Source organism: Schistocerca cancellata, chromosome 9, assembly GCF_023864275.1.
Source record: "Schistocerca cancellata isolate TAMUIC-IGC-003103 chromosome 9, iqSchCanc2.1, whole genome shotgun sequence".
Taxonomy (NCBI): Eukaryota; Metazoa; Arthropoda; class Insecta; order Orthoptera; family Acrididae; genus Schistocerca; species Schistocerca cancellata.
The window spans coordinates 60,237,147-60,264,549 of NC_064634.1; the positions used below are offsets into that span (position 1 = coordinate 60,237,147).

Consider the following 27,403-nt stretch of genomic DNA (forward strand, 5'->3'; position numbering starts at 1 on the left):
TGTCAGGAATTCTTTTCTGAAAGTATTTGCATCGAGTGTAGGCCGCGTATGGAAGTGAAACATGGACGATGAACAGTTCAGACAAAAAGAGAATAGAAGCTTTTGTAATATGGTGCTGCAGAAGAATGCTGAAGATTAGATGGGTAGTAGATCGCTTAACGAATGAGGAGGAAAGGAGGAACAAAAAAAAAAAAAACATCCGGCAGTCCAGTCATGTCATCCTCAGCCCGATGCGGGTACGGAGGGGCATGTGGTCAGCACAGCGCTCTCTCTCATGTTGTCAGTTTCCATGACCAGTGCCGCTACTTCTGTTAAGTAGGTCCTGACTTGGCCTCACAAGAGCTGAACGCATCCCACTTGCCAACAGCACTCATCAGACCCGGATAGTGCCCCATTCAGGGTACGGAATACACTCCTGGAAATGGAAAAAAGAACACATTGACACCAGTGTGTCAGACCCACCATACTTGCTCCGGACACTGCGAGAGGGCTGTACAAGCAATGATCACACGCACGGCACAGCGGACACACCAGGAACCGCGGTGTTGGCCGTCGAATGGCGCTAGCTGCGCAGCATTTGTGCACCGCCGCCGTCAGTGTCAGCCAGTTTGCCGTGGCATACGGAGCTCCATCGCAGTCTTTAACACTGGTAGCATGCCGCGACAGCGTGGACGTGAACCGTATGTGCAGTTGACGGACTTTGAGCGAGGGCGTATAGTGGGCATGCGGGAGGCCGGGTGGACGTACCGCCGAATTGCTCAACACGTGGGGCGTGAGGTCTCCACAGTACATCGATGTTGTCGCCAGTGGTCGGCGGAAGGTGCACGTGCCCGTCGACCTGGGACCGGACCGCAGCGACGCAAGGATGCACGCCAAGATCGTAGGATCCTACGCAGTGCCATAGGGGACCACACCGCCACTTCCCAGCAAATTAGGGACACTGTTGCTCCTGGGGTATCGGCGAGGACCATTCGCAACCGTCTCCATGAAGCTGGGCTACGGTCCCGCACACCGTTAGGCCGTCTTCCGCTCACGCCCCAACATCGTGCAGCCCGCCTCCAGTGGTGTCGCGACAGGCGTGAATGGAGGGACGAATGGAGACGTGTCGTCTTCAGCGATGAGAGTCGCTTCTGCCTTGGTGCCAATGATGGTCGTATGCGTGTTTGGCGCCGTGCAGGTGAGCGCCACAATCAGGACTGCATATGACCGAGGCACACAGGGCCAACACCCGGCATCATGGTGTGGGGAGCGATCTCCTACACTGGCCGTACACCACTGGTGATCGTCGAGGGGACACTGAATAGTGCACGGTACATCCAAACCGTCATCGAACCCATCGTTCTACCATTCCTAGACCGGCAAGGGAACTTGCTGTTCCAACAGGACAATGCACGTCCGCATGTATCCCGTGCCACCCAACGTGCTCTAGAAGGTGTAAGTCAACTACCCTGGCCAGCAAGATCTCCGGATCTGTCCCCCATTGAGCATGTTTGGGACTGGATGAAGCGTCGTCTCACGCGGTCTGCACGTCCAGCACGAACGCTGGTCCAACTGAGGCGCCAGGTGGAAATGGCATGGCAAGCCGTTCCACAGGACTACATCCAGCATCTCTACGATCGTCTCCATGGGAGAATAGCAGCCTGCATTGCTGCGAAAGGTGAATATACACTGTACTAGTGCCGACATTGTGCATGCTCTGTTGCCTGTGTCTATGTGCCTGTGGTTCTGTCAGTGTGATCATGTGATGTATCTGACCCCAGGAATGTGTCAATAAAGTTTCCCCTTCCTGGGACAATGAATTCACGGTGTTCTTATTTCAATTTCCAGGAGTGTAGAATCGGGGAGAAAAGAAGGATCTGTTGGCAGGACATATTCTGAGACATCAAGCGATCAGCAGTTTAGTACTGGAGGGAAGCGTGGGGAGTAAAAATTGCAGAGGGAAAACCAAGAGATGAGTACAGTTAACAGATTCAGAGGGATGTAGGTTGCAGTAGTTACTCGGAGATGAGGAAGCTTACACAGGATAGAGTAGCATGGAGAGCTGCATCAAAGCATGCTGTAAGAATTATTTGCTGCTCTGTACGTTTTTTTCAGATTAATTTCATAATGTATAAATCGAAACGCATCATTAAGGAAGGAAGTTCCCACACAACCTGTGACTTCCACGTGTTTTTATCTTCAAATTACGTAAAGACGGGCGCATATCTCTTACATTAGTTCAAGTCACCTGTTTTATTACTTTATATTTTTTGTGGATGCACAGAATTTGCCCAAAAAATGACACCGCAACATATAACAGAACGAAAGTAATCGAAGGAAACAAAAACTGGTGTTTCTCTGTCAATGAACTCACATTAGTCTTATGGTGAAGGAGGAAGCACTCATTCTCTGGGAACATCTAAGAAAGGTTCCATCTGCCTTCATCCCAGACATCCCTCGGACATGCTCATAACTTAAGACTTGCAGACATCAATAGTCTTCATGCCCTCTGCGACTAAAACTGTCGACTATGGAATTAATTTGGCGCAATTGATAGATATCATTATTTGCAAGCCTTGTATGTGATGCCAAAGATAGTACTGTACCATGTTTCACTGATTTCGTTGGAAGTAAGACTAGTGTTTGCTAGATGTAATACACAGCAAAAATGCCGTTAGTTATAAGTCTTTCTCCCTTTTATTTTATACACTACCGGTTTCGTAGGTGTTACTCCATGATCAGGCCCTAAACAAGAAATTTACAGCAATATTAACAGCAATAATTACAAAGAATAAGGATACTATTTGTAGATCCATGAAGTCATATCTGTCACTAATCGATGAGATGTGAGTACGTTTGCAATATGAGCCAACAGCTACGAAGTTTCCGCAAGCTACGTTTACCACACAGGTACGAAAATGAGAAGTCCCTAAAAGTGGTTAAACCGTTGATAAAGTGTATTTTCTAACAAAACCTCCGTCGGGTTAAAAAGACCATATAACGAGTAAACTAAAAGATAGAAGACGAGGCACACTACTAGTAAATCCTAACCTTAGGTAGGTAAAATTTTAAAAGTGGAAATGCAATATGAATGCTGCATACTTTATGTACATGACGTTTCCATTTTTGAAATTATACCTACCTACGGTTAGGATATACTAGAAGTCACTCTAATTTTCTATCTTTTAATTTACTCATTTTATGATCATTTTAACCTTACGATGGTATTATTAGAACATACTCCTTATCAGAAGTTTAACCACTTTTGGAGATTTGTCATTTTTATATCTACATAATAGACATAGCTTGTGGAACCTTCATATATGGAGGTTTCATACTGGAAACCTACTCCTAACGTGAATCTACACGTAGTATCCACATGAAATGTAATTCATCTCGTTAATACTTCTTTAAATTTGCTGTTTAGGTTCCTGATAATGGAATATTATGCTGCGGAAACAGGTAGAATATGGAATAAATTGGAGATGAACTTACAGCTGACGGCTTTTTTATATGTATTACATACACATCGGCTGTTGACAATGGAAGCAAGACTAAAGAAAGTCAAGAAACTATTTAACCCATGGCTTTGCAGTCATCAGTCAGCAGTTAACGGTACAGTTTCCGCGTGAGCATCTGAGAAGAAACCAGCAACATCTCGTTGGATAAAAACTACATCGCAACTTCATTATACTTTCTTCTGACACCATGCTCCTCAAACTTTCTGTACCTCTATTATTCTTGCCCTTATAGTGCTCATTTTCTGAAGATGACTTCTATATGAAGTCTAAAATGATCACCATTGAAATATTCTTGCGATCTAGATTGTTGTTTTAGCCCATTAATCGATAAACATTCTTCCCATTTGAGGGTAGAACAGGGAAAAAGGGGGTGGAATCAGTTATAGGTACCACAAGTGCCCTCCGCCAAACACCGTTAGATGGCTTGCGGAGCACTGATGCAGATTTAGATGTTGAAGTAGCAGTAGAAGCAGACGTGAGGCTGTGGTTCCGTCAACAAAGCCAAACATTCTACAGTAACGGTATTAACGAACTGTTTTCTCGTTGGGAGAAATGTGTTCGTCGCCGGTGTGATTATGTCGAGAAATAAATTTGTAGACATGAAGAATAAAGGTTTAGAATGTTAACATCGTTTGTTTTATTTAAGAAGCTTTAAGAGTTTTCATATAAAAAATTCCGAGGCGTTTCTTACCAGCACGCCTTCGTAGTTTACTGTTCCCAAAATAAGGATCGTCTCCTTGCTGTGTAGCACGCTGAATAACTCTTTGTTCGAATTTTACTCAGAACACATGCGAATTCTACGAACTGGAATGTGGCCAGACTCAGGGTTCAGTTTTGTCCCTGGCAATTCACACACGCACGACCTATCCGGAACCGCGTCTCGCCACTTTTATACGCCGATGACATCTGTCTGCTTGCACAACGGTCCTGCCTCTCAATGAAGAAGAAATAACGATAGAGGGTTTGCGTGTATTGGACTGATATTTCAGGAGTCGGAAGCTAAACCCAAACCCACTGATGTAAGAACGTGCGGCATTTAATTTTAGCAACAAAATTTGCAGGCTGCTGAGGCGCCCTAAAAACGATCAGTACGTGTGATGTACATTTACAGACAAGAAAATGTTAATAATTTGAGAAAAACTGGATCAGACGATTTAGTCAAGAGAAAATGTTTCACATATTGAGCAAGTAAACAATGTGTTGCTCCATCTCTGGCCCTTATGGAAGCCGTTATTCGGCTTGGCATTGATTGACAGAGTTTTTTGGATTTCCTCCTAAGGCAGGCTGTTCCAGCTCGTCGGCTCCGTTGTGAGCCGCGTAGCGCTCCCTGCTCCAGGGAGCCGTGTCACTCGCTGTGACCATTCAAGTGGGCCGGCACGTCGGCACGTGACACGGCTGGCTGAGGCAGGCGGCAAGGCAAGCGTTTTGAAGTGCCAGCTGCGTCTTACAAGATCGACAACCTCATACTCTTAGCTGCTCAGACGGGGTGACATACGATGTTCAGGAAATAAATAAGAAACAACTGTTTTACAAGAAATTGCATACTAAATTTGTTGGGCCTCTGTAGCTTGACATTTTCTTTTCATTACAAGATCAGAAATAACAGGCGTCAAAGTGTTCGCAGCGTTAATGCGGAGGATGGTCTACATTGTTACACCCTGAAGAAATGAATGTTCCTTATTTTTTACTCTTTTCGTTGCTGAGAAGAGCTGCTCACAACAATACGTAGATCCAAACATGCACATGATTTGAGTGGCATTGTTGTGAAGCTTGTTTTTTTTTCTGCAATGAACGATACCATCATGACAAATCCAACGTGTTGTAGTACCTCTCTTTCAACGAAGTTGAATTTTGCAAATCAATAATCTCCAATTGAAGTGACGATGACAAGTCATCGGGGGAAACTGAAAAAGGTGTGCTGAACACCTAAGTTCCATTCCCAAACTAGTGAGGTCTCAGAATCGTGTTTCAAACGACGTGATGAGCAGCTTTAACTTTGCTTGGTAATCGCCGAAAGTAGTATCTTCAGGTAGTTTTAAAGAAGCAAGACGAATGAATAACGTTAAATGTCTTACTCATCTGCCTCTCAAATAAACGTAACTTTTCCATGAACGCTTTGATCAATAGTGTTTCCTCTGCTCTCATTCACCTGAAAATTATAAACGCATTACAGAACACGAACTATATTGCATGTTTTGATACACTCCGTATTACGAAACCGTTTTTAAACTTACGTCTCCTGGTATGTCGCTCTTAAGCCTGGCTACCAGTTCTCTGCGTGCAATCCTTTCTACCTGATCGTAGTGTGCCGCGTGAAGACGTGTATAATGTCGTTGTATATTGTACCTCTTCGCAGAATTAAATACTTTATGTCATACAAGACACTGCGGACGACCATCCCTCTCAATGAATAGAAAGGTATCCTCCAATAGAGGTACAGGGCTCCCGCAGTTAGTCATAGCTGTCATTGAACACGGATTATTGCGTCAGTTGCGGCTGCATGCGGCCAGGGGGCAGTGAGTTCGCTTTCCCCCTCCACGCGGGCTCCGAGCTGCCGCAGTGAGCGCTCCAGAGCGCTCCGGCTCCCTGGAGCTCGGTTGGAACAGCCTGTCCTAAGGGATATCGTGCCAAATTCAGTCGAACTGGTGCGTTAAATCGCCAGTGCCCTGAGCTGGTTGGAGGGCCCCTACCGTAACACTCCAAAAGTTCTGTATTGGGGAGAGATCCGGCGCCCTTGCTGGCCAAGGTAGGGTTTGGCAAGCACGAAGGCGAGCAACAGAAACTCTCGCTGCGTGCGGGCGGGCATTATCTTGCTGAAACGCCAGCACAGGATGGCTTGCCATGAAGGGCAACAAAACGGGGCGCAGAATACCGTCGACGTAAGGCTGTGCTGTAAAGGAGTCACGGATGACAACCAGACGGCCCACATCTCGTGGTCGTGCGGTAGCGTTCTCGCTTCCCACGCCCGGGTTCCCGGGTTCGATTCCCGGCGGGTTCAGGGATTTTCTCTGCCTCGTGATGGCTGGGTGTTGTGTGCTGTCCTTAGGTTAGTTAGGTTTAAGTAGTTCTAAGTTCTAGGGGACTTATGACCACAGCAGTTGAGTCCCATAGTGCTCAGAGCCATTTGAACCATTTTTTGAACAACCAGACGGTTCCTGCTGTGAAATGAAATGGCATTCCAGACCATCACTCCCGGTTGTCGGGCCGTATGGTGGACGACTGTCAGGCTGGTAACCCAAGCTGTCCGTCTTCAGATACGTCTTCGCTGGTTATCGAAGCAGGACTCATCACTGAAGAAACTTCTGCTCGAATCAATGATATTACAGGCCGAAGACGGGTTGGAGACGCCTCGGACAGCCGTGGGGTACCAATCTGAGTGTCGCTCGCCATACGGCACATTGACCAGGAGTGGTCGTCTGGAGTGCCATTTCATTTCATAGCAGGACCCGTCTGGTTGTCAACAGCAACACTCTCAAACCACAGTGGTAAATGAATCGACTTAGTAAATGAATCGACTTCATTTACTTCCGGTACGATGGACGTGGGAGAATTATCGGTAAATTTTAAACACATTGTAAATCACGCATTGGACAAGTATGCGCCGAAAGAGTGGATTACGGACGGGAAAGACCCACCGTGGTTTAACAGCGCAATTCAATTCGGAGAATGCTCAGGAAGCAAAGGCAGTTGCACTCGCGGTACAAGAAAGATAGGGAGAATGAGAACAGGCTAAAGTTTGCTGTAAAAAGAGCGATGCGCGAAGCATTCAACCACTACCACCGTCACCTTAGCAAAAGACCTCGCTGAAAACGCAAGGAAATTCTGGTCTTACGTAAAATCGGTAACCGGGTCAAAGGCTTCCATCCAGTCACTCACTGATCAGTCTGGCCTGGAAACGGAAGACAGAAAAACGAAAGCTGAAATTTTAAATTTAGCATTTGAGAAATCTTTCACGGAGGAGGATCGTACAAACATACCGCCGTTTGAGTCTCGTACAGATTCCCGTATGGAGGACATAGTGATAGACATCGTTGGGGTTGTGAAGCAGCTGAATGGGTTGAATATAAATAAATCACCAGGTCCTGATGGGATTCCAGTTCGCTTTTACAGAGAGTACTCTACTGCATTGGCTCCTTACTTAGCTTGCATTTATCGCGAATCTCTTGCCCAACGTGAAGTCCCGAGCGACCGGAAGAAAGCGCAGGTGACGCCTGTATATAAGAAGGGTAGAAGGACGGATTCTCAAAATTACAGACCAATATCCTTCACATCGGTTTGTTGCAGGATTCTCGAACATATTCTCAGTTCGAATATGATGAATTTCCTTGAGACAGAGAAGTTGCCGTCCATGCATCAGCACGGCTTTAGAAAGCATCGCTCCTGCGAAACGCAACTCGCTCTTTTTTCTCATGATATCTTGCGAACCATGGATGAAGGGTATCAGACGGATGCCATATTCCTTGACCTCCGGAAAGCGTTTGACTTGGTGCCCCACTGCAGACTCCTAACTAAGGTACGAGCATATGCGATTGGTTCCCAAGTGTGTGAGTGGCTCGAAGACTTCTTAAGTAATAGAACCCAGTACTTTGTCCTCGATGGTGAGTGTTCATCGGAGGTGAGGGTATCATCTGGAGTGCCCCAGGGAAGTGTGGTAGGTCCGCTGTTGCTTTCTGTCTACATAAATGATCTTTTGGGTAGGGTGGATAGCAATGTGCGGCTGTTTGCTGATGATGCTGTGGTGAACGGGAAGGTGTCGTCGTTGAATGACTGTAGGAGGATACAATATGACTTGGACAGGATTTGTGATTGGTGTAAAGAATGGCAGCTAACTCTAAATATAGATAAATGTAAATTAATGAAGATGAATAGGAAAAAGAATCCCCTAATGTTTGAATACTTCATTAGTAGTGTAGCGTTTGACACAGTCATGTCGATTAAATATTTGGGCGTAACATTGCAGAGCGATATGAAGTGGGACAAGCATGTAATGCTAGTTGCAGGAAAGGCGGATAGTCGTCTTCGGTTCATTGGTACAATTCTGGGAAGATGTGGTTCATCTGTAAAGGAGACCGCTTATAAAACACTAATACGACCTATTTTTGAGTACTGATCGAGCGTTTGGGATCCCTATCAGGTCGGATTGAGGGAGAACATAGAAGCAATTCAGAGGCGGGCTGCTAGATTTGTTACTGGTAGGTTTGATCATCACGCGAGTGTTACGGAAATGCTTCAGAAACTCGGTTGGGAGTCTCTAGAGGAAAGAAGGCGTTATTTTCGTGAATCGCTACTGAGGAAATTTAGAGAACCAGCATTTGAGGCCGACTGCAGTATAATTTTACTGCCGCCAACTTACATTTCGCGGAAAGACCACAAAGATAAGATAAGAGAGAATAGGGCTCGTTGTGTTTGGGAGTGGAACAGGGAGAGAAGATGCTAGTTGTGGTACGATGTACCCTCCGCCACGCACCGTATGGTGGAGTGCGGAGTATGTATGTAGATGAAGATGTAGATGCTGACGGTATTCTAGGTTTCGTTTTGTTGCCCTTCATGGCAAGTCATCCTCGGCATCCATTTCAGTAAGATAATTCCCGTCTGCGCACGGCGAGAGTTTATTGCTTGTCTTGGTGCTTGCCATAAGGTACCTGCGCCAGCAAGGTCACCGGATCTCTCCCCAATTGATAATATTGGGAGAATTATGGGCAAGGACCTCCTACCGTTTCGGGATTTTCACGATCTAACACACCAATTGGATAGAATTTGACACAATATTCCGGAGGAAGACATCCAACGAATCTGTCAGTCAATGCCAAGCCGAATAACTGCTTGCATAAGTGCCAGAGGTAGAAGAACGCGTCACTGAGTTGCTCAGTTTGTGAAGCTCTTTGTCTTGAACAAATCCTCCAGTTTTTCTGAAGCTGTAAAAGTTTGTCTGTGTATGTATATCACATCTCCCGATTTCTGTCCCGTTCTCACTGCTTGTGGATAACCGATACAAACACTTTGGGAACGGCAACAATGGCCTTGGTTAATTCACAGCTCATTGTGTTGCCGTATTACTCAACTGTTCTCACGCTCACCTAATTGATATTCAGCTTAGATAAGCGATGCGCATTGTACCGGGGACTAAAAATGGCTCCGAGCGCTATGGGACTTAACTGCTGTGGTCATCAGTCCCCTAGAACTTAGAACATCTTAAACCTAACTAACCTAAGGACATCACACAAATCCATGCCCGAGGCAGGATTCGAACCTGCGACCGTAGCGGTCACGCGGTTCCACACTGTAGCGCCTAGAACCGCACGGCCACTTCGGCCGGCGTACCGGGGACTGTCATACTTACATCTGTCCAGTGGCTTACGGTGCTAACAAGGGAACCTCCCCATCGCACCCCCCTCAGATTTAGTTGTAAGTTGGCACAGTCGATAGGCCTTGGAAAACTGAACACAGAATAATCGAGAAAACAGGAAGAAATTGTGTGGAACTATGAAAAAAATAAGCAAAATATACAAACTGAGTAGTCCGTGCCAAGATAGGCAACATCAAGGATAGTCTGAACGCAGGAGCGCCGTGGTCCCGTGGTTAGCGTGAGCAGCTGCGGAATGAGAGGTCCTTGGTTCAAGTCTCCCGTCGAGTGAAAAGTTTTTCTTTATTTTCGCAAAGTTATGATCTGTCCATTCGTTCATTGATGTCTCTGTTCACTGTAATAAGTTTAGTGTCTGTGTTTTGCGACCGCACCGCAAAACCGTGCGATTAGTAGACGAAAGAACGTGCCTCTCCAATGGGAACCGAAAACATTTGATCGCAAGGTCAAAGGTCAACCGATTCCTCCACAGGAAAACGCGTCTGATATATTCTATACGACACTGGTGAGGACATGGGCGTCACATGACAGGAATATGTGAAAATTACTCCCAATGTGAGAATTACTCCCAAAAAAGTGATGAAAACATAAGAGTTTATCACATGAACTGCAACAAATGAAACCAACAGTTTCATAGTCGCACACTTTTCCCTGTGCTCTGTCAAAACATGTTTCTAACGTTTTCAAATTTTTCCGTGTGTAGACCGTCAAATCCTGCATATGTCCAAGCAAATCTGAACATGTCCTGGAATTTTGGAGAGCGAAGTTGATTATGTGTGAGTGCCTGATCTTTGATAATTGTCTGAAAATAAAAAATAAAATTTTACACACGAAAGAAGCCTTGAACCAAGGACCTCTCGTTCAGCAGCTGCTCACGCTAACCACGAGACCACGGCGCTCCTACGCTTGCATAGTCCTTGAAGTTGCATATCATCCGCATGGACTACTCAGTTTGTATATTTTGCTTATTTTTTTCATAGTTCCACACAACTTCTTCCTGTTTTCTCGATTGATCTGTGTTCAGTTTTTCAAGGCCTATCCACTGTGCCAATTTATAACTAAATCTGAGGGGGGTGCGATGGGGAGGTTCCCTTGTAAGCAGTATCACACCACGCCAATAACGACATAATTCGCTCACTTGTGGGTAGGAATGAAAACGAATCGGTTTCCCGCATACAGTACAGGGTGTAACAAAAATGCACGGCACGAATCGCAGGACACATGTCACGCACTTAGACGAAGAAATTATTTTATACGAACAAGGATCTGGAAACGCTTTGTTTCCATATTAAACACCTTTTCTCTAACTCATTAATCGTGAGAAACACCCACAAACCGAACCCACCAGCATATAAAATACAGCCCATTCTCACAGGAAATGTTCAATATGCCCGCCGTGGGCATTGATACATGCATCAACCCGTCGTCGTAGTGAATTTCGGATGCGTTGCTGGTTCCTTGGAATATTGCGCATGGATTCACAGCCTTCCATAATACGGGCATCATGTACTGAGGTTTCATGCGCAAGAGCTTTCAAATTCCCGCACGAATAAAACTCCACTGAATTTATGTCTGGAGGTCGGGGTACCTTTATTCTGGAAATGTCTTCCTGTACAGACGTTCAGCACGAGCGTCATTGCTGTCAGCTGATCCATACATCATATGCGCAACTGCCACCTCTGCATTTGGGTACACTGCCATTTCACGAGGCAAGCCCGTGATTAACTCTACGTAGTAACGCCTCGTACTTGCAACGGTCGCACTGATCGCTGGGAAAGATGAAGTTACCTGTAAACAGGCAACGTAACCTGAAGTCACCAAGAGTGTATGTTCTCAATGAGTCTAACGTTCTGTTCTTGTGCGTTTCCCATGATTAATGAGTTGGAGAAAATGAGTGAGAAAACGTGTGAGGAATGTGTCGTGCAATTTTGCAGTTTGTGCCGTACATTTTTGTTACACCCTGTACAATCCAGCAAGGCTCTATAATCCGATTGAAATCTCGTCACCTGGCTTGATCAACGGCAGTACTATGGGCCTGTTCACAGCGTTTTCAACCCTGTGGCTCCCTGGAAGTCGGAACGGTCATCTCCACTCCAGCAAATCATTTCGCGAAGAGAAACTCACCATTCAGTTTACCGGGTTTCCGGCTCCATCGCAAGACTGGTGCTAACTTAATATCTCCGGATAGGGCCAATAATAAATTCTGCCACTCTACACAGTTGTGGGTGGTGAAACTCTCCAAATTGAGACTGCAGTGAGGTGCAACATACCGTATTGGATGCCCCTCGCACTGTTGCCGGAGGCCTGGAGAAAACGCATCTGGTTGGCTCCCAAAGAATCCTGTGGTTGAAAAACGTGGACAACGAACTTTAATATTTGCTTTTGTTAGTTTCATTCATCGTCAGTATTTTTTGTTTGTTGATTTATCACAACGGTATGGTTCAAATGGTTCAAATGGTTCAAATGGCTCTGAGCACTATGCGACTTAACTTCTGAGGTCATCAGTCGCCTAGAACTTAGAACTAATTAAACCTAACTAACCTAAGGACATCACACACATATCCATGTCCGAGGCAGGAGTCGAACCTGCGACCGTAGCGGTCGCTCGGCTCCAGACTGTAGCGTCCAGAACCGCACGGCCACTCCGGCGGCACAACGGTATTTATTGATGATTGTCCATTAAGTATTACTAGTCATCGTAATGAAATCATATTGTGTAAGTAAATAACACGTTTACACGAATCGTATGTCACAGCACTCTTTTTCAAGCAAAGCTACATTAGGTTTCTCCAGACCACATGCTGGAGCTACCTACTACCCTACTTGCTAAATCATTTTCACTGCATTCTATGTCTTTTGCAACGATATTTGATTTACAGAAGATATTTTGAAAATTGCTTCCTGTTTTGTGGGACTTCACTTATATGTATCGAGAAATGTGGTGAATTAAGAAGAGAGCCCTATGGTACTTTAAATTTAAAACACCGCCATTCATTTTAAGCATGCCAGTCAGATTAAAATTGGTTCCATGTTTGTTGACGCAGGAGAATACCTTTCTAAAAACGAAATGACACAATTTCAGAGACTTTACTGACCTCATACAGATATGATAATAAATATATATATATATATATATATATATATATATATATATATATATATATATATTAATTTGTACCAAGACCCGGGTTCGAATCCCGGCCTTGATACAAATTTTGACTCGCTGCTTTAGTTTATATACATTGAATACCTCTCTGTTTTACATTTTTACAGATATGAATTCCATAATGATCTAATTTGTTCCGTAAGGCAGTGCATCACTCCTGATAAAATGGTTTCGTTAAACCAAAATAGATTATACTCATATATACAGATTAATCCTTGTAGAGAAGATAACAGCAACCAAACATTTCTTAAAATCCTATTTATTTACATAAATAGTGATGTTTCCGCTTTCGAACCGACGGATTCATCATCAGACGGCTTGCTGACATTAAGGTAAATCTTTTCTGCAGTTTACATTAGTTTTCACTTTTTATTCACCCATATGATGAAAATTTCTTGGCGTGGTGGTGCCCTACAACCAAAAATGATATGAGAACCTTTCTATTTAACTGTAATTGTGCCTCATAACCATTTAAAACGATGTAAATAAATTATTACAGCGTTTGAAAACGATATGAAAAAAACATTCTGCAGTGATGGTATCAACAAAACGGTTCAGTCATTGGGAGAAGTGTGTTCGTAGCCAGGGTGAATATGTTGAGAAATAAATATGTAGAGGTGATGAATAAAGTTGTAGAATGTTACTAGCGTTTGTCTTATTTAAAAAGCTTTAAGGACTTTCACATACAAAATTCGAAGGAATTACTGTTCAGCACAGCCTCGTATTTATAATAATATCATTATTTAAGTAAACTTTGATACAAAACATTATGTATGCAAAAAAAACATTGTCCAGTACAAGACGTGACCAGAAGGCTCAAGTCTGATCAGTTTAAATAAATAAATAAAATAAAGTCATATGCAGTCTGAAGCAGCTGCTTACGTAAAAAGCTCAACTGCAACGTATACATCATTCACAGCTGCGTGTGCTTCTGTGTGGAGGCAAAGTGTTTTATTGTAACAATAATCCAATTACAAAGACGTGTCTTATTTTGACAAAAGGCGTTCAGCAGATGGCATAAAGCGCACAGAAACTCCACTGTATTTGCAGCACAACGAACACCAACGTGGATTGAAATAAGGGTAGTCACAAACGGGACAAATCCATTACCTATTCGGATCTATGAAATACTGCCAGAGGGCTTCGGACAAGAATTATGTCATTAATGATGTCGTTTCCAATCCAAATCTTGTACGAGAATGTACGTTCACAACCCTGCACTAAAACTGTATTCTAAAGGGGAGACGCCCAAAGACATAAAAAAGGGACATATGAGGGAAAACTTTGAAACAAACATAATTCGGGTTACCTGTTACTCCTTAACTTAAACCATGCGCTAGAGAAATATTAAAAGAACTGAGAAAAACAGCTAACGGAGGGCACTGATTACCACTAAAATTAAAAATTATAACTTTCACCAATGACAGCTCAATAACTCCCGACGACATCATACAGAAAACATGCAGCAAAAAATTAGACTTCTGTAGTCATATTTATACTAAATGCTTACGACAGCTATCAAAGAGCACCATAAGAACTTAGAAGTAACAACGTCGTAATTTCTAAGTGAATGGTGTACTGAAAATTGGAAATAAAAGTGATCCACAGCATTGTCATATCAAAAAATTGAATCGTATATTCAATTAAAAATATATGATGCAGAAAAAAATTTCTTTACTTTATATACCACTGCTCAAACGTTCTACGTATCAGAGGCGCTTAATCTCCACGAAAGTTTGTCTAAAGAAGAAATAGAAGGGAACATTTCGCGAGAAATTTTAGGACAAAAGGGAAAGATGACCATGTTACCTAAAGCCAGATTCAGATCCCTGCAAAGAAAAATGATAGTTAAAATACGTGTGGCATCTTTAAATTCATTGTGCACGTGGAAACGCTGGACTCAGACTGACACTTCAAGTAAGAAAACTAGGGGAGCTAGCAGAGAGAAACAAAGATGAATGGAACATTACAGAGTTAGGACCACCAAACCTACGGGAGAGAGTGATAAAAATAAGGCAAAACATGTGAGACAAAAAAAAACAGCCTGTATGATCAAAGCAACTAAAACACATCCACTAGTTACTAAAGGGTGAATACGAGGCCCAAGTAATGGCCCATGAATACAGATTTCATACAGTACTATGTGACACAAACTCGTACAAGTGAACATTAGGAAGCAATAACACTAAAACTCAAATCAGACTCTTAATAAGAGTCTTTATTTCTTTGACTTCGATGCTGTCAACCTTTTTTCCAAATCCTCAGCTCCCCAGTTCTTAGTCTGGTCTAAGTACAGGTTTCGCGTAGTTTCCTCAAATCACTGTGGTAACACAAAGCACTCTCATTCGTGAGTGCCATGCAGATGGGGAAACACACTGACACAAGTGACTTTGGCAAAGGGCAGATTTTCTGAGAAAGTGAAGCTGGTCGGCTGTTGGCATGCTACTGTTCTGAACAACTACGGAAAGCGGTTGAATGACGGCGAAACCACATACAGACGACAGGATGTTCGCAGCCAAGTGCTCTACCGACTGAACTAACTAAACACGACCCGTCGTCACAGCTTTACTTGCGGCAGTACCTCATCTCTTACGTTCCAAACTTCACAGAAGATCTCATACGAAACTTGCAGGACTAGCAATCCTGGAAGAAGGGATACTGTGAGGATATGGCTTAGCCAAGCGTATAGGATGTAGCCCAATTTAACTCACGTGAATTTTGGAAGGCAGGTGATAATGCACTGTCCGAAGTAAAGGTCGGAGGATGGGTCGTGAGCCATACTTGGATAGTTCACGAAAGGCAAAGGTCCCAATTTCGAGTCCCGACCGGAAAAACAGTTCTAAGCTGCCAGGATGTTTCATGCCGACGTAGGCTCCGCTACAGGCTGAAAATTTCATTGTAAACAAGATGCTGGATGAGTCTCTGGTAATCCATCAAGTGGGACTGCAACCGGACACGTAGTCCTTAAATATTGATGGCATAACCAGCGGTATTTGAATCTAACGACGTTAGATCATCATTATTCAAGATGTTGGACGTCCACACCTCATAACAAAACGTGGAGGTCGGGTGCTTTCCATTCGGTGAACGGTCTGGGCAGATCTGACGACAGAGTACGATGCTGATGCAGGCGCATGTGTTTCTGGGCGTACAGTTCAGCGTATGTTGCTGAACACGGGGCTCCGTTTACCAGTGTTTACCCAGAGGACATCAGTTAAGTTTGCCATGGCCAAAGGATCACAGGCATTGGACCGTGGATCGATAGAAACGTGTCACACGCTCGGATGAGTCACATTTATAATTACACCAGTTCGACGGTCGTGTCTAGATATCACATCAACCAAGACAACGACAGCTCCAAATATGCAACGTTCTGCGGATGTAGACCGATGAGGCAGTATTATGCTATGAGGGACATTCACTTGGGATTCCATGTGATAATAATCGAAGACATCATGACGATTGCAGACGACTTGAAAGAAGACCTATATCTTTCCGTACGAGTTCTGATTTCCCTTATTTTATCTTTGTGATCGTTCCTCCACATGTAAGTCGGTGTCAACAAAATATTTTAGCATTCGGAGGAGAAAGTTGGTGCTGCCTTTCTTTGAACTTTTTCGATGTACTATGCAGTCCTATCTGGCAAGGATCCCACACCGCGCAACAGTATTCTAAAAGAGGACGGACAAGCGTAGTGTAGACATTCTCCTGAGTAGGTCTGTTACATTTTCTAAGTGTCCTCCCAATGAAACGCAGTCTTTGGTTAGAATTCCCCACAACATTTTCTATGTGTTCCTTCCAATTTAAATTGTTCGTAATTATAATACCTAGGTATTTCGTTGAATTTACGGCTTTTAGATTAGACTGATTTATCGTGTAACCAAAGTTTAACGCGTTCCTTTTAGCACTCATGTGGATGACCTCACACTTTTCGTTATTTAAGGTCAACTGTCACTTTTCGCACCATTCCGATATTTCTTCTAAATTGTTTTGCAGTTTGTTTTGATCTTCTGATGACTTTATTAGTCGATAAACGACAACATAGTCTGCAAACAACCGAAGACTGCTGCTCAGATTGTCTCCCAAATCGTTTATATAGATAAGGAACAGCAAAGGGCCTATAACATTACCTTGGGGAACGCCAGAAATCACTTCTGTTTTACTCGATGACTTTCCGTCAATTACTAAGAACTGTGATCTCCGACAGGAAATCACAAATCGAGTCACATAACTGAGACGATATTATATAAGCACGCAATTTCACTACGAGCCGCTTGTGTGGTGCAGTGTCAAAAGCCTTCCGGAAATCCAGAAATGCGCAATCGATCTGAAATCCCTTGTCAGTAGCACTCAGCACATCATTTGAATAAAGAGCTAGTTGTGTTTCACAACAACGATGTTTTCTAAACCCATGTTGACTGTGTGTCAATAGACCGTTTTCTTCGAGGTAATTCATTTTTTTACGAACACAATATATATGTTCCAAAATACTGCTGCATATCGACGTTAACGATATGGGCATGTAATTTAGTGGATTACTCCTGTTACCTTTCTTAAATATTGGTGTGACGTGTGCAACTTCCAGTCTTTGGGTACGGATCTTTCGTCGAGCGAACGGTTGTACATGATTGTTAAGTATGGAGCTAATGCATCAGCATACTCCGAAAGGAACCTAATTGGTATACAGTCTGGACCAGAAGACTTGCTTTTATTAAGTGATTTAAGTTGCTTCACTACTCCGAGGATATTTACTTCAACGTTACTCATGTTGGCAGCAGTTCTCGATTCGAATTCTGGAACATTTACTTCGTCTCCTTTTGTGAAGGCATTTCGGAAGGCTGTGTTTAGTAATTCTGCTTTGGCAGCACTGACTTCGATAGTATCTCCATTGCTATCGCACAGAGAAGGCATTCATTGTTTCTTGCCGTTAACATACTTCACATGTGTGCAGGCAGGATCTAATTTCATCGCTGCAGAGCACGGCGCGCCATTGCATTTTCCAAGTGATACTCTGTCGGCACCAGTCGATCCGTGCACTTAAATGCTGTGGTGCGAGTGGAAAACAGGCTACAGCTGTGCGTGCCCGTAGTCCCATTGCCAATAAATGGTTGGCAACAGTTCGTGCTGACGACTCTGGGCTGTGGTACGATTGCAATCTGCCGCTGCTGCCCCTACAATACGACGACCCCTGAGGGCGTCAGTGCTACGTCGACGTCCAGAACCTTGTCCGAGGGTGTGAGGATGCTCACGTGACCACTGACACCAGCATCGTTGCACAACTGGCGCAGCTCGTCCAGCTTGTGTGGCAATTCTCCGAATGGACGATCCCGCCACTCGGAAGGCCACAAGTTGACCCCTTCCAAACTCGCTCACCTGTCTGTAGGAAGCACGAGTGCTTCTCCTCGGCATGGATCCCTGCCTGCTTCAGACGTTTACTGCACACACAGCCTTCTGGCGATGAGCATTCCCGATTAAATGGTAGACACAGATGGCGCTCTGCCACTATGTTCTTTGTTGGCGGACAACTTTGTAACCATTATCATCAGTATATCTACTATCTCCAGTTGGTATAACCCGGCACCCCGTCAAAACTGGAGTCGTCTTTCCAGGTGCACTAACTTTTATTTTTCCAGGAGCATAGGAAAGATATACAAATTCCGACGAAGAGCGGCGCGTTTTGACACGTGATCGCCCAGTCTGCGCGAAAACGTTGCGAAGGTGTTCAATAAATTCCAATCGCAGAAGCTAAAAGACTGGCGTAGCACAACATGGAGAGGTTTCCTGTTCAAATATCAAGACAGAACGTTCTGAGAAGAGTCTGACAAGGTATTATTTCCTCCCACATACATATCGCGAAATGACCACAACGAGGAATACGGAGCCGGCCGGAGTGGCCGTGCGGTTCTAGGCGCTACAGTCTGGAACCGAGCGACCGCTACGGTCGCAGGTTCGAATCCTGCCTCGGGCATGGATGTGTGTGATGCCCTTAGGTTAGTTAGGTTTAATTAGTTCTAAGTTCTAGGCGACTAATGACCTCAGAAGTTAAGTCGCATAGTGCTCAGAGCCATTTTGAGGAATACGGAGGTCTGCCGACAGTCTTGCTTCCCACGTGCCATGGATGAATAGAAGAGAGAAGGAGGAATCAGTCAATGGCACTAGACACTGTCTGGTTACTTGCGGAATATACATGTAGATGTAGATATAGAAGTGTAGGAAATACGACAGACACCCGCCCTCTACAGACCACCTGTTCTTCTACACTGGTCGAATTCGTACATCTCACAGTGTATGCTCAAAATAGGATCGACGCTCTTGGAAATGCCACCTGTGTGAGACAAGAAAGCTGCAGAGGTAGGCTCCATCTCATTATTCTCATCACCAGACTCACGATTAGTCGACAGCTTGAGGAATTCTATGAGTATCGGACCTCGGACGTCGTAAAAGATGGTGAGCATCGCATTGCCTGCTGAGGGCACAGCTTTGAATTTTTTAGTGGGAGGTAACGACGTACACTTTCATTGCCTAGAAGTACCACTACGTTCTACCAAAGCGGCATATGGAAATTTAAACCGGTTTGGTTGTTACAGCGTCTCATACCTTTTCATTTGAACACTACTTATACACCAGTTTCTTAGATCGTAAACGGCTTTGTACAATATTTACGTTATTACGGTGTTTTGTGTCAAATTGTACTTCAAAATTACATAGTTATTTAACATACATCTTTTTCAATTGTAGATGAGTTCATAAAATATTATTTTTTTTTTTTGTTGCTTGTCATTTAAGAATGTCGACTAGTTGTTTTGACCGTTGTTAATTATGCCTGTTGCATTCTTCTACATTTAATCCTGTTACAACTTGCTCTTAGATAGTATGTGCATAATACTAGATAATGGCCTTGGAGTCCGAAACTGGTTGTGTTTTCTAAAATAAAACGAGACGTGGGACTGGTCCTGGCATTTTATTCAGAACCAGTATCATCGTTGCGGGACTTGATCAACATTTTCCATATCCTTGATAAGAAATTAGCTGTCAATGATTCTGTTATTTTGATCCAGATATAGGTGAATACCAGTATTTCTTGTTGTTGATGTCCACGTATGTGGCCATTGTTATATTTAATAGGACACTGCATAATCTTGCTGATTCGAGGCATGATGTCACAGGATACTAGGTCCGAAACTGTTCAGTGCAGAGGAAATTGAATCATTATTCTTTTTTTATTTCGACCATCTCAGTTGCTTTGATATACAATTTTAGCTGCAGTGAATGTCAGTTTCGAACTGTAGCTCCCATTCCCAAACCGCAAACTTTGTTGTTAACCGTAACTAGTATACAATATGGTGGCGAAAGGCACGAACAGCGTCTGTACACCCGGGTTCCCGGGTTCGATTCCCGGCGGGGTCAGGGATTTTCTCTGCCTCGTGATGGCTGGGTGTTGTGTGCTCTCCTTAGGTTAGTTAGGTTTAAGTAGTTCTAAGTTCTAGGGGACTGATGACCATAGAAGTTAAGTCCCATAGTGCTCAGAGCCATTTGAACCATTTTGAAGCGTCTGTACAGAAAGTTAAACTGTGAGCAACAAGTACTCTCACAGATACTAGCCCATGTCTCTACTGCTGGCGTTTACTGACACACGCTGTTACTAAACGTAACAACCACTCAACTCAACTGGAGGGGTGCTACAATTGTTGTTGATATTGTAGACGACAATAGTCCCACTAGGGTCCAATAACTGGGCGCATACATGGTGAAATTATTGAACAACATGGAAAAGAAAAGTAAATTAATTACAAACAAGGCGTGCACACGCTATATTAAACATGTAAACGTCACTAAAGATATTCGGATTTAGGTTGTGACATGTTCGATTTGCCTGCCATCATTGGCGATGATGTGGCGCAGACGAATAACGAAATTCTGCGTGAGTCACTGAAGTGTCGGAACATCGATGCTGTCTACGACCTCCTGAATGGCTGATTTCAGCTCAGCTGTGATTTTATGGTTATTGCTGTACACCTTCTCTTTAGCGTAGCTCCACAAAAAGGAGTCGCATGTATTCAGATCTGGGGCACATGGCGGCCAATCTAGGCCTATGACAGCGGCTTCTGGGTACCCCAGAGCCAGAATGCAGTCTCCAAAGTGCTCCTCCAGGACAACGAACAGTCTCCTGCTTCGATAGGGTCGAGCGTCGTCTTGCATGAATCACATCTTGCCGAAATCAGGGTGATTTTGGATAATGTGCATGAAATCGTCTTCTAAAACCTTCACGTCCCGTTTGGTAGTCACTGTGCCATCAAAGAATGTCGCACCGACTATTCCGTGACGATATTGCACACCACACAGTTACTCGTTGAGGTTGAAGAAATGCGGATTCCCAGTCCCCCTTATGTACCAATTTCGGTTGTTGACGAGCCCATCCAAATGAAAGTGGGCTACGTCGCTAAACCAAACCATTCAGCGCGTACTAATCCTCGTCATGCCCCATGGCCAACCGTGTAGATTGAAGGTCCTAACCCAAACCGTCCAGAAGCTAGGCCAATTCTGTTTCATATAGTTCAATAATTGTCACCCAGTAAATTGGTTACAGCTAACCAACTTCAGTCCTGTTTGGCTGCGTCAGTCAGGTGCAACTACACACACAATTTAATATCACTGAGAGTAGTTTTTGCCCACAGTTAAATTTTCTGTGCAGAAGCTATTCGTGCGTTTTGGTACTATAATGTATGACAAGCTGGGTTAATTACATCCCGCCAGGGTAGCCGAGAGCGCTAACGCACTGCTTCCTGGACTTGGGTAGGCGCGCCGGCCCCGGATCGAATCCACCTGGCAGATTAACGACAAGGGCCGGTGTGCCAGCCAACCTGAATGTGCTTTTTAGACGGTTTTCCACATCCCGCTAGGTGAATACCGGGCTGGTCCCTACGTTCCGCGCGCGACTCCTATGGTCGCAGGTTCGAATCCTGCCTCGGGCATCGATGCGTGTGATGTCCTTAGGTTGGTTAGGTTTAAGTAATTCTAAGTTCTAATGGACTGATGACCTCAGAAGTTAAGTCCCATAGTTCTCAGAGCCATTTGAACCAGTTCCAAGGCGTCGCAGACATTTGAAACACGTCCGCACTATTTCACGATTTACACTAGACGCAGACAGTTGGGGTACTCTGATTCCGTCCTGGGGGGTACGGGGTGGCGCCTGGAAGGGCATCCGGCCATTCCTAACTCTAACATTGCCAAATCCGTTGTAACCACGCCGAAAAAAATGGTTCAAATGGCTCTGAGCACTATGGGACTTAACTGCTGAGGTCATCACTCCCTTAGAACTTAGAACTACTTAAACCTACCTAACCTAAGGACGTCACACAGCCGGCCGCAGTGGTCTAGCGGTTCTGGCGCTGCAGTCCGGAACCACGTGACCGCTACGGTCGCAGGTTCGAGTCCTGCCTCAGCCATGGGTGTGTGTGATGTCCTTAGGTTAGTTAGGTTTAAGTAGTTCTAAGTTCTAGGGGACTTATGACCTAAGATGTTGAGTCCCATAGTGCTCAGAGCCATTTGAACCATTTTTGACGTAACACACATCCATGCCCAAAGCATGATTCGAACCTGCGACCGCAGCGGTCGCGCGGTTCCAGACTGTAGCGCCTAGAACTGGTCGGCCACCCCGGCCGGCATCCACGCCGACCCTGCTATCGCTAGAGGACTATGGCATAAGTGAAAGAAAGAAAGAAAGAAGCTAGGTTGATAACAAGGTGTGTGGTTTGAGAGTATCAGCCCGAAACCGGCAAGCACTGCAGTAGACACTTATGTCAGTGTAACTGAGATGTTCGAAATATAAAAAAAAAAATAACACTTCTTCGGAACATGATAATATGATTGCAACTGAACAACACTCAGAGTAAAACATATCCATATAAAACAGCTTCAGCGAAACTGTAACGTCTAGGTATCGCTGGTCGATTACTGTGGACTTGAGTACAAGGGAAGCAGATGAGAGGGCGAAGCAATGACGCGCCTGTGTGTGTGCAGGCAGGCCCCAGCGAGCGCCATGTACGTCTCGGCGGAGGAAGGCCAGACGCAGCCCGAGCTGCAGTCGGAGCCGCAGCCCCTGGAGCAGGCGCAGGCGGAGGAGGCGCGCGGCCTGCAGTCGCCGGTGGCGGAGTTCTTCGGCGGCGCCTCGGTGCTGGTGACGGGCGGCACCGGCTTCCTGGGCAAGGTGCTCGTCGAGAAGCTGCTGCGCAGCTGCCCGCGCCTGCGCACCATCTACCTGCTCGTCCGCACCAAGAAGGGCCGCGCGCCGCAGCAGCGCCTCGACCACCTCTTCTCCCAGCAGGTAGGCCGCCGCCAAGTTTAAAACTGTGCCTCGCTCATTTGTTTTATCCCACAACCGTATCAAGCAAATTAGTCGTGCTAATTGCTAGTAATTGCTGATAAACGAGTATTCATTGGACAAATATATTATACTACAACTGACATGTGATTACATTTTCACGCAATTTGGGTACATAGATCCTGAGAAATCAGTAACTGGAACAACCACCTCTGCCCGTAATAACGGCCTGGATACGCCTGGGCATTGGGTCAAACAGGGCTTGGATGGCGTGTACAGGTACAGCTGCCCATGCAGCTTCAACACCATACCACAGTCCATATTGTGACGAGCCAGTTGCTCCGCCACCATTGACCAGACGTTTTCAATTGGTGACAGATCTGGAGAATGTGCTGGCCACAGCAGCAGTCGAACACTTTCTGTATCCAGAAAGGCCCGTACAGCACCTGCAACATGCGGTCGTGCATTATCCTGCTGCAATGTAGGGTTTCGCAGGGATCGAATTAAGGGTACAGCCACTGGTCATAACACATCTGAAATGTAAAATCCACTGTTCAAAGTGCCGTCAGTGCGAACTAGAGGTGATCGAGACGTGTAACCAATGGCACCCCATACCATCACGCCGGGTGATACACCAGTATGGCGATGACGAATACACGCTTCCAATGTGCGTCCACCGCGATGTCGCCAAACACGGATGCGACCATCATGATGCTGTAAACAGAACCTGGATACATCCGAAAAAATGACGTTGTGCCATTCGTGCAACCAGGTTCGTCGTTGAGTACACCATCGCAGGCGCTCCTGTCTGTGATGCAGCGTCAAGGGTATCCGCAGCCATGGTCTCCGAGCTGATAGTCCGTCCTGCTGTAAACGTCGTCGAATTGTTCGTGCAGATGGTTGTTGTCTTGTGAACGTCCCCATCTGTTGACTCAGGCATCGAGACGTAGCTCCACGATCCGTTACAGCCATGCGGATAAGATGCCTGTCATCTCTACTGCTAGTGATACGAGGCCGTTGGGATCTAGCACGGCGTTCCGTATTACCCTCCCGATTTCACCGATTCCATATTCTGCTAACAGTCATTGGATCTCGATCAACGAGAGCAGCAATGTTGCGATGCGATAAACCGCAATCGCGGTAGGCTACAAACCGACCTTTATCAAAGTCAGAAAAGTGATGGTACGCATTTCTCCTCCTTACACTAGGCATCACAGCAACGTTTCACCAGGCAACGCCGGTCAACTGTTGTTTGTGTATGAGAAATCGGTTGGAAACTTTCCTCATGTCAGCACGTTGTAGGTGTCGCCACCAGCGCCAACCTTGCGTGAATGCTCTGACAAGCTAATCATTTGCATATCACAGCATCTTCTTCCTGTCGGTTAAATTTCACGTCTGTAGCACGTCATCTTCGTTATGTAGCAATTTTAATGGCTAGTAGTGTAGTATATTACACAAATGTTTTCGCATTTACTTTTTACAGAATTGCTTTATATAACCGAAGATGCAAAACATGACGATAATTTGTGATTTTTGAAACGTTTTATAAACTGAAATTCTAGACTCTAGAGTAAAACCTGTTGACAGTTATATTATTCATTAGTTTTCAATGGCTGTGGTTCTCCTCCAAAGAAGAATTACTGAACCAAGATGGTGCTCGTGTACGGCCAGGCAAGTGGAAACGGTCGAGAGGCAGCACGGCTACACCGAAGTCACACCACATAAAATCTACATCTACCTCTACATGGTTACTCTCCAATTCACACTTACGTTCCTGGCAGACGGTTCATCGAACCATTTTCATACTACTTCTCTGCCATTCCATTCTCGAATTGCGCATTGGTAAAAGGAACTCCTAAATCTTTCCGTTTGAGCTCTGATTTCTCTTATTTTATTATGATGATTATTTCTCCCTACGTAGGTGGATGTCAACAAAATATTTTCGCATTCGGAAGAGAAAGTTGGTGATTTAAATTTCGTAACTAGATCTCGCCGCAAAGAAAACCGCCTTCGTTTCAGTGACTGCCACCCCAACTCGCATATCATATCAGTGACACTCTCACCCCTATTGCGCGATAACGCGAAACGAGCTGTCCTTCTTTGCACTTTTTCGATGTTCTCCGTCAATCATGCCTGGTAAGGATCCCACACCCCACAGCAATAATCCAGCAGAACACGGACAAGTGTAATGCAGGCTGTCTCTTTAGTGGGTTTGTCGCATCTTCTAAGTGACCTTCCAACAAAGCGAAGTCTTTGTTTTGCCTTCCCCACAATAATACCTACGTGGTCTTTCCAATTTAAATTGCTCGTAGTTGTAATTCCTAGGTATTTGGTTGAATTGACATCCCTTAGATTTGTGCGATTAATCGTATACCCAATATTTATCGAATTTCTTTTAGAACCCATGTGGATGACCTCGCCCTTTTCTTTGTTTAGTGACAATTGCCACTTTTCGAATGATACAGACATTCTGTCTAGATCATTTTGTAAGTGGAATTGATCGTCTGATGATTTTACTAGACGGTAAATTACATCGTCATCTGCAAATAATATAAGGAGCCTGCTCAGATTATCACCTAGATCATTTATGTAAATGAGGAACAGCAGAGGGCCTATGACACCTTCCGGCACGCCAGATATCACTTCTATTCTACTCGATGATTTACCGTCTATCACTACGAACTGTGATCTCACCGAGAGGAAATCACGAATCCAGCCACACAACTGAGGCGATACTCCATACGCACGCAATTTGATTAATAGTCCCTTGTGAACGGTATCAAAAGCATTTGGAAATCTAGGAATATGGAATCGATCTGAGATCCCTTGTCGACAGCACTCATTACTTCATGGGAATAAAGAGCTAGCTGTGTTGCACAAGAACGATATTTTCTGAATCCGTGTTGGTTATGTGTCAATAAGTCATTTTATTCAAGGTGATTCATAATGTTCGAGTACAGTAAATGCTCCAAAACCCTACTGCAAATTGACGTCAGTGATATGGGTCTGTAATTCAATGGGTTACTCCTATTTCCTTTCTTGAATATTGGTGTGACCTGTGCTACTTTCCAGCCTTTAGGAATAGACCTTTCGTCAAGTGAACGGCTTTATACGATTGCTAAGAAAGGCGCTATTGTGTCTGCATACTCTGAAAGGAACCTGATTGGTATACCATCTGGACCAGAAGACATGTCTTTCTTAAATGATTTGAGTTGTTTCGCAACACCTAAGATATCTACTTTCATGTCACTCATGATAACAGCTGTTCTGGTTTCGAATTCTGGAATATTTACTTCGTCTCCTTTCGTGAAGGAATTACGGAAAACTGCATTTAGTAACTCCGCTTTAGTGGCACCATCATCGATAACATTTCCATCGCTATCGCTCAGTGACGGTATTCACTGTTTTTTGCCACTGGTGTACTTTACATACGAGTAGAATCTCTTTGGGTTTTCTGCCATATTTTGAGACAATGTTTCATTGTGGAAACTATTAAAAGCATCTCGCATTGACGTCCGCACTATATTTCGAGCTTCCGCGAAACTTAGCCAGTCTTGGGGATTTTTCGTTCTTCTGAATGTGGCATGCTTTTTTCGTTGCTTCTGCAACAGTGTTCTGACGTGTTTTGTGTACTATGGAGGATGAGTCCGGTCTCTTACTAACTTATGCGGTATAGATCCATCTATTGCTGTCGATAGTGTATCTTTGAATTTGAGCCATATCTGGACTACACTTACATAATTAACTTGGAAGGAATGGAGACTCTCTCATAGGAAGGCATCAAGTGAATTTTTATCTGCTGTTTTAAATAGATATATTTTGCGTTTTTTTAGTGGTTTTGGTTGATATGGTTTTGAGCCTCGCTACAGTGACCTTGTGTTCACTAATCCCTGTATCCGTCATGACGCTCTCTTTTAGATCAGGATTATTTGTTGCTAAGAGGTCAAGTGTGTTTTCGCAACCATTTATAATTTGTGTGGGCTCATGAACTAACTGTTCAAAGTAATTCTCAGAGAAAGGATTTAGTACCATTTCGGAAGATGTTTTCTGTCTAC

General features: G+C 44.5%; 1 protein-coding gene across 1 annotated transcript in view; it reads left to right on the forward strand.

The window, feature by feature from the left end:
* The window catches only part of LOC126100814 (fatty acyl-CoA reductase wat-like), a 205,536-nt gene that overhangs the window by 67,365 nt on the left and 110,768 nt on the right, over nucleotides 1-27,403 (forward strand). Inside the window, exon 2 of the mRNA XM_049911447.1 lies at nucleotides 23,048-23,351. Coding sequence (XP_049767404.1) covers nucleotides 23,067-23,351 — 285 coding nt within the window. The 5' untranslated portion in view covers nucleotides 23,048-23,066. The remainder of the gene's footprint in view (nucleotides 1-23,047; nucleotides 23,352-27,403) is intronic.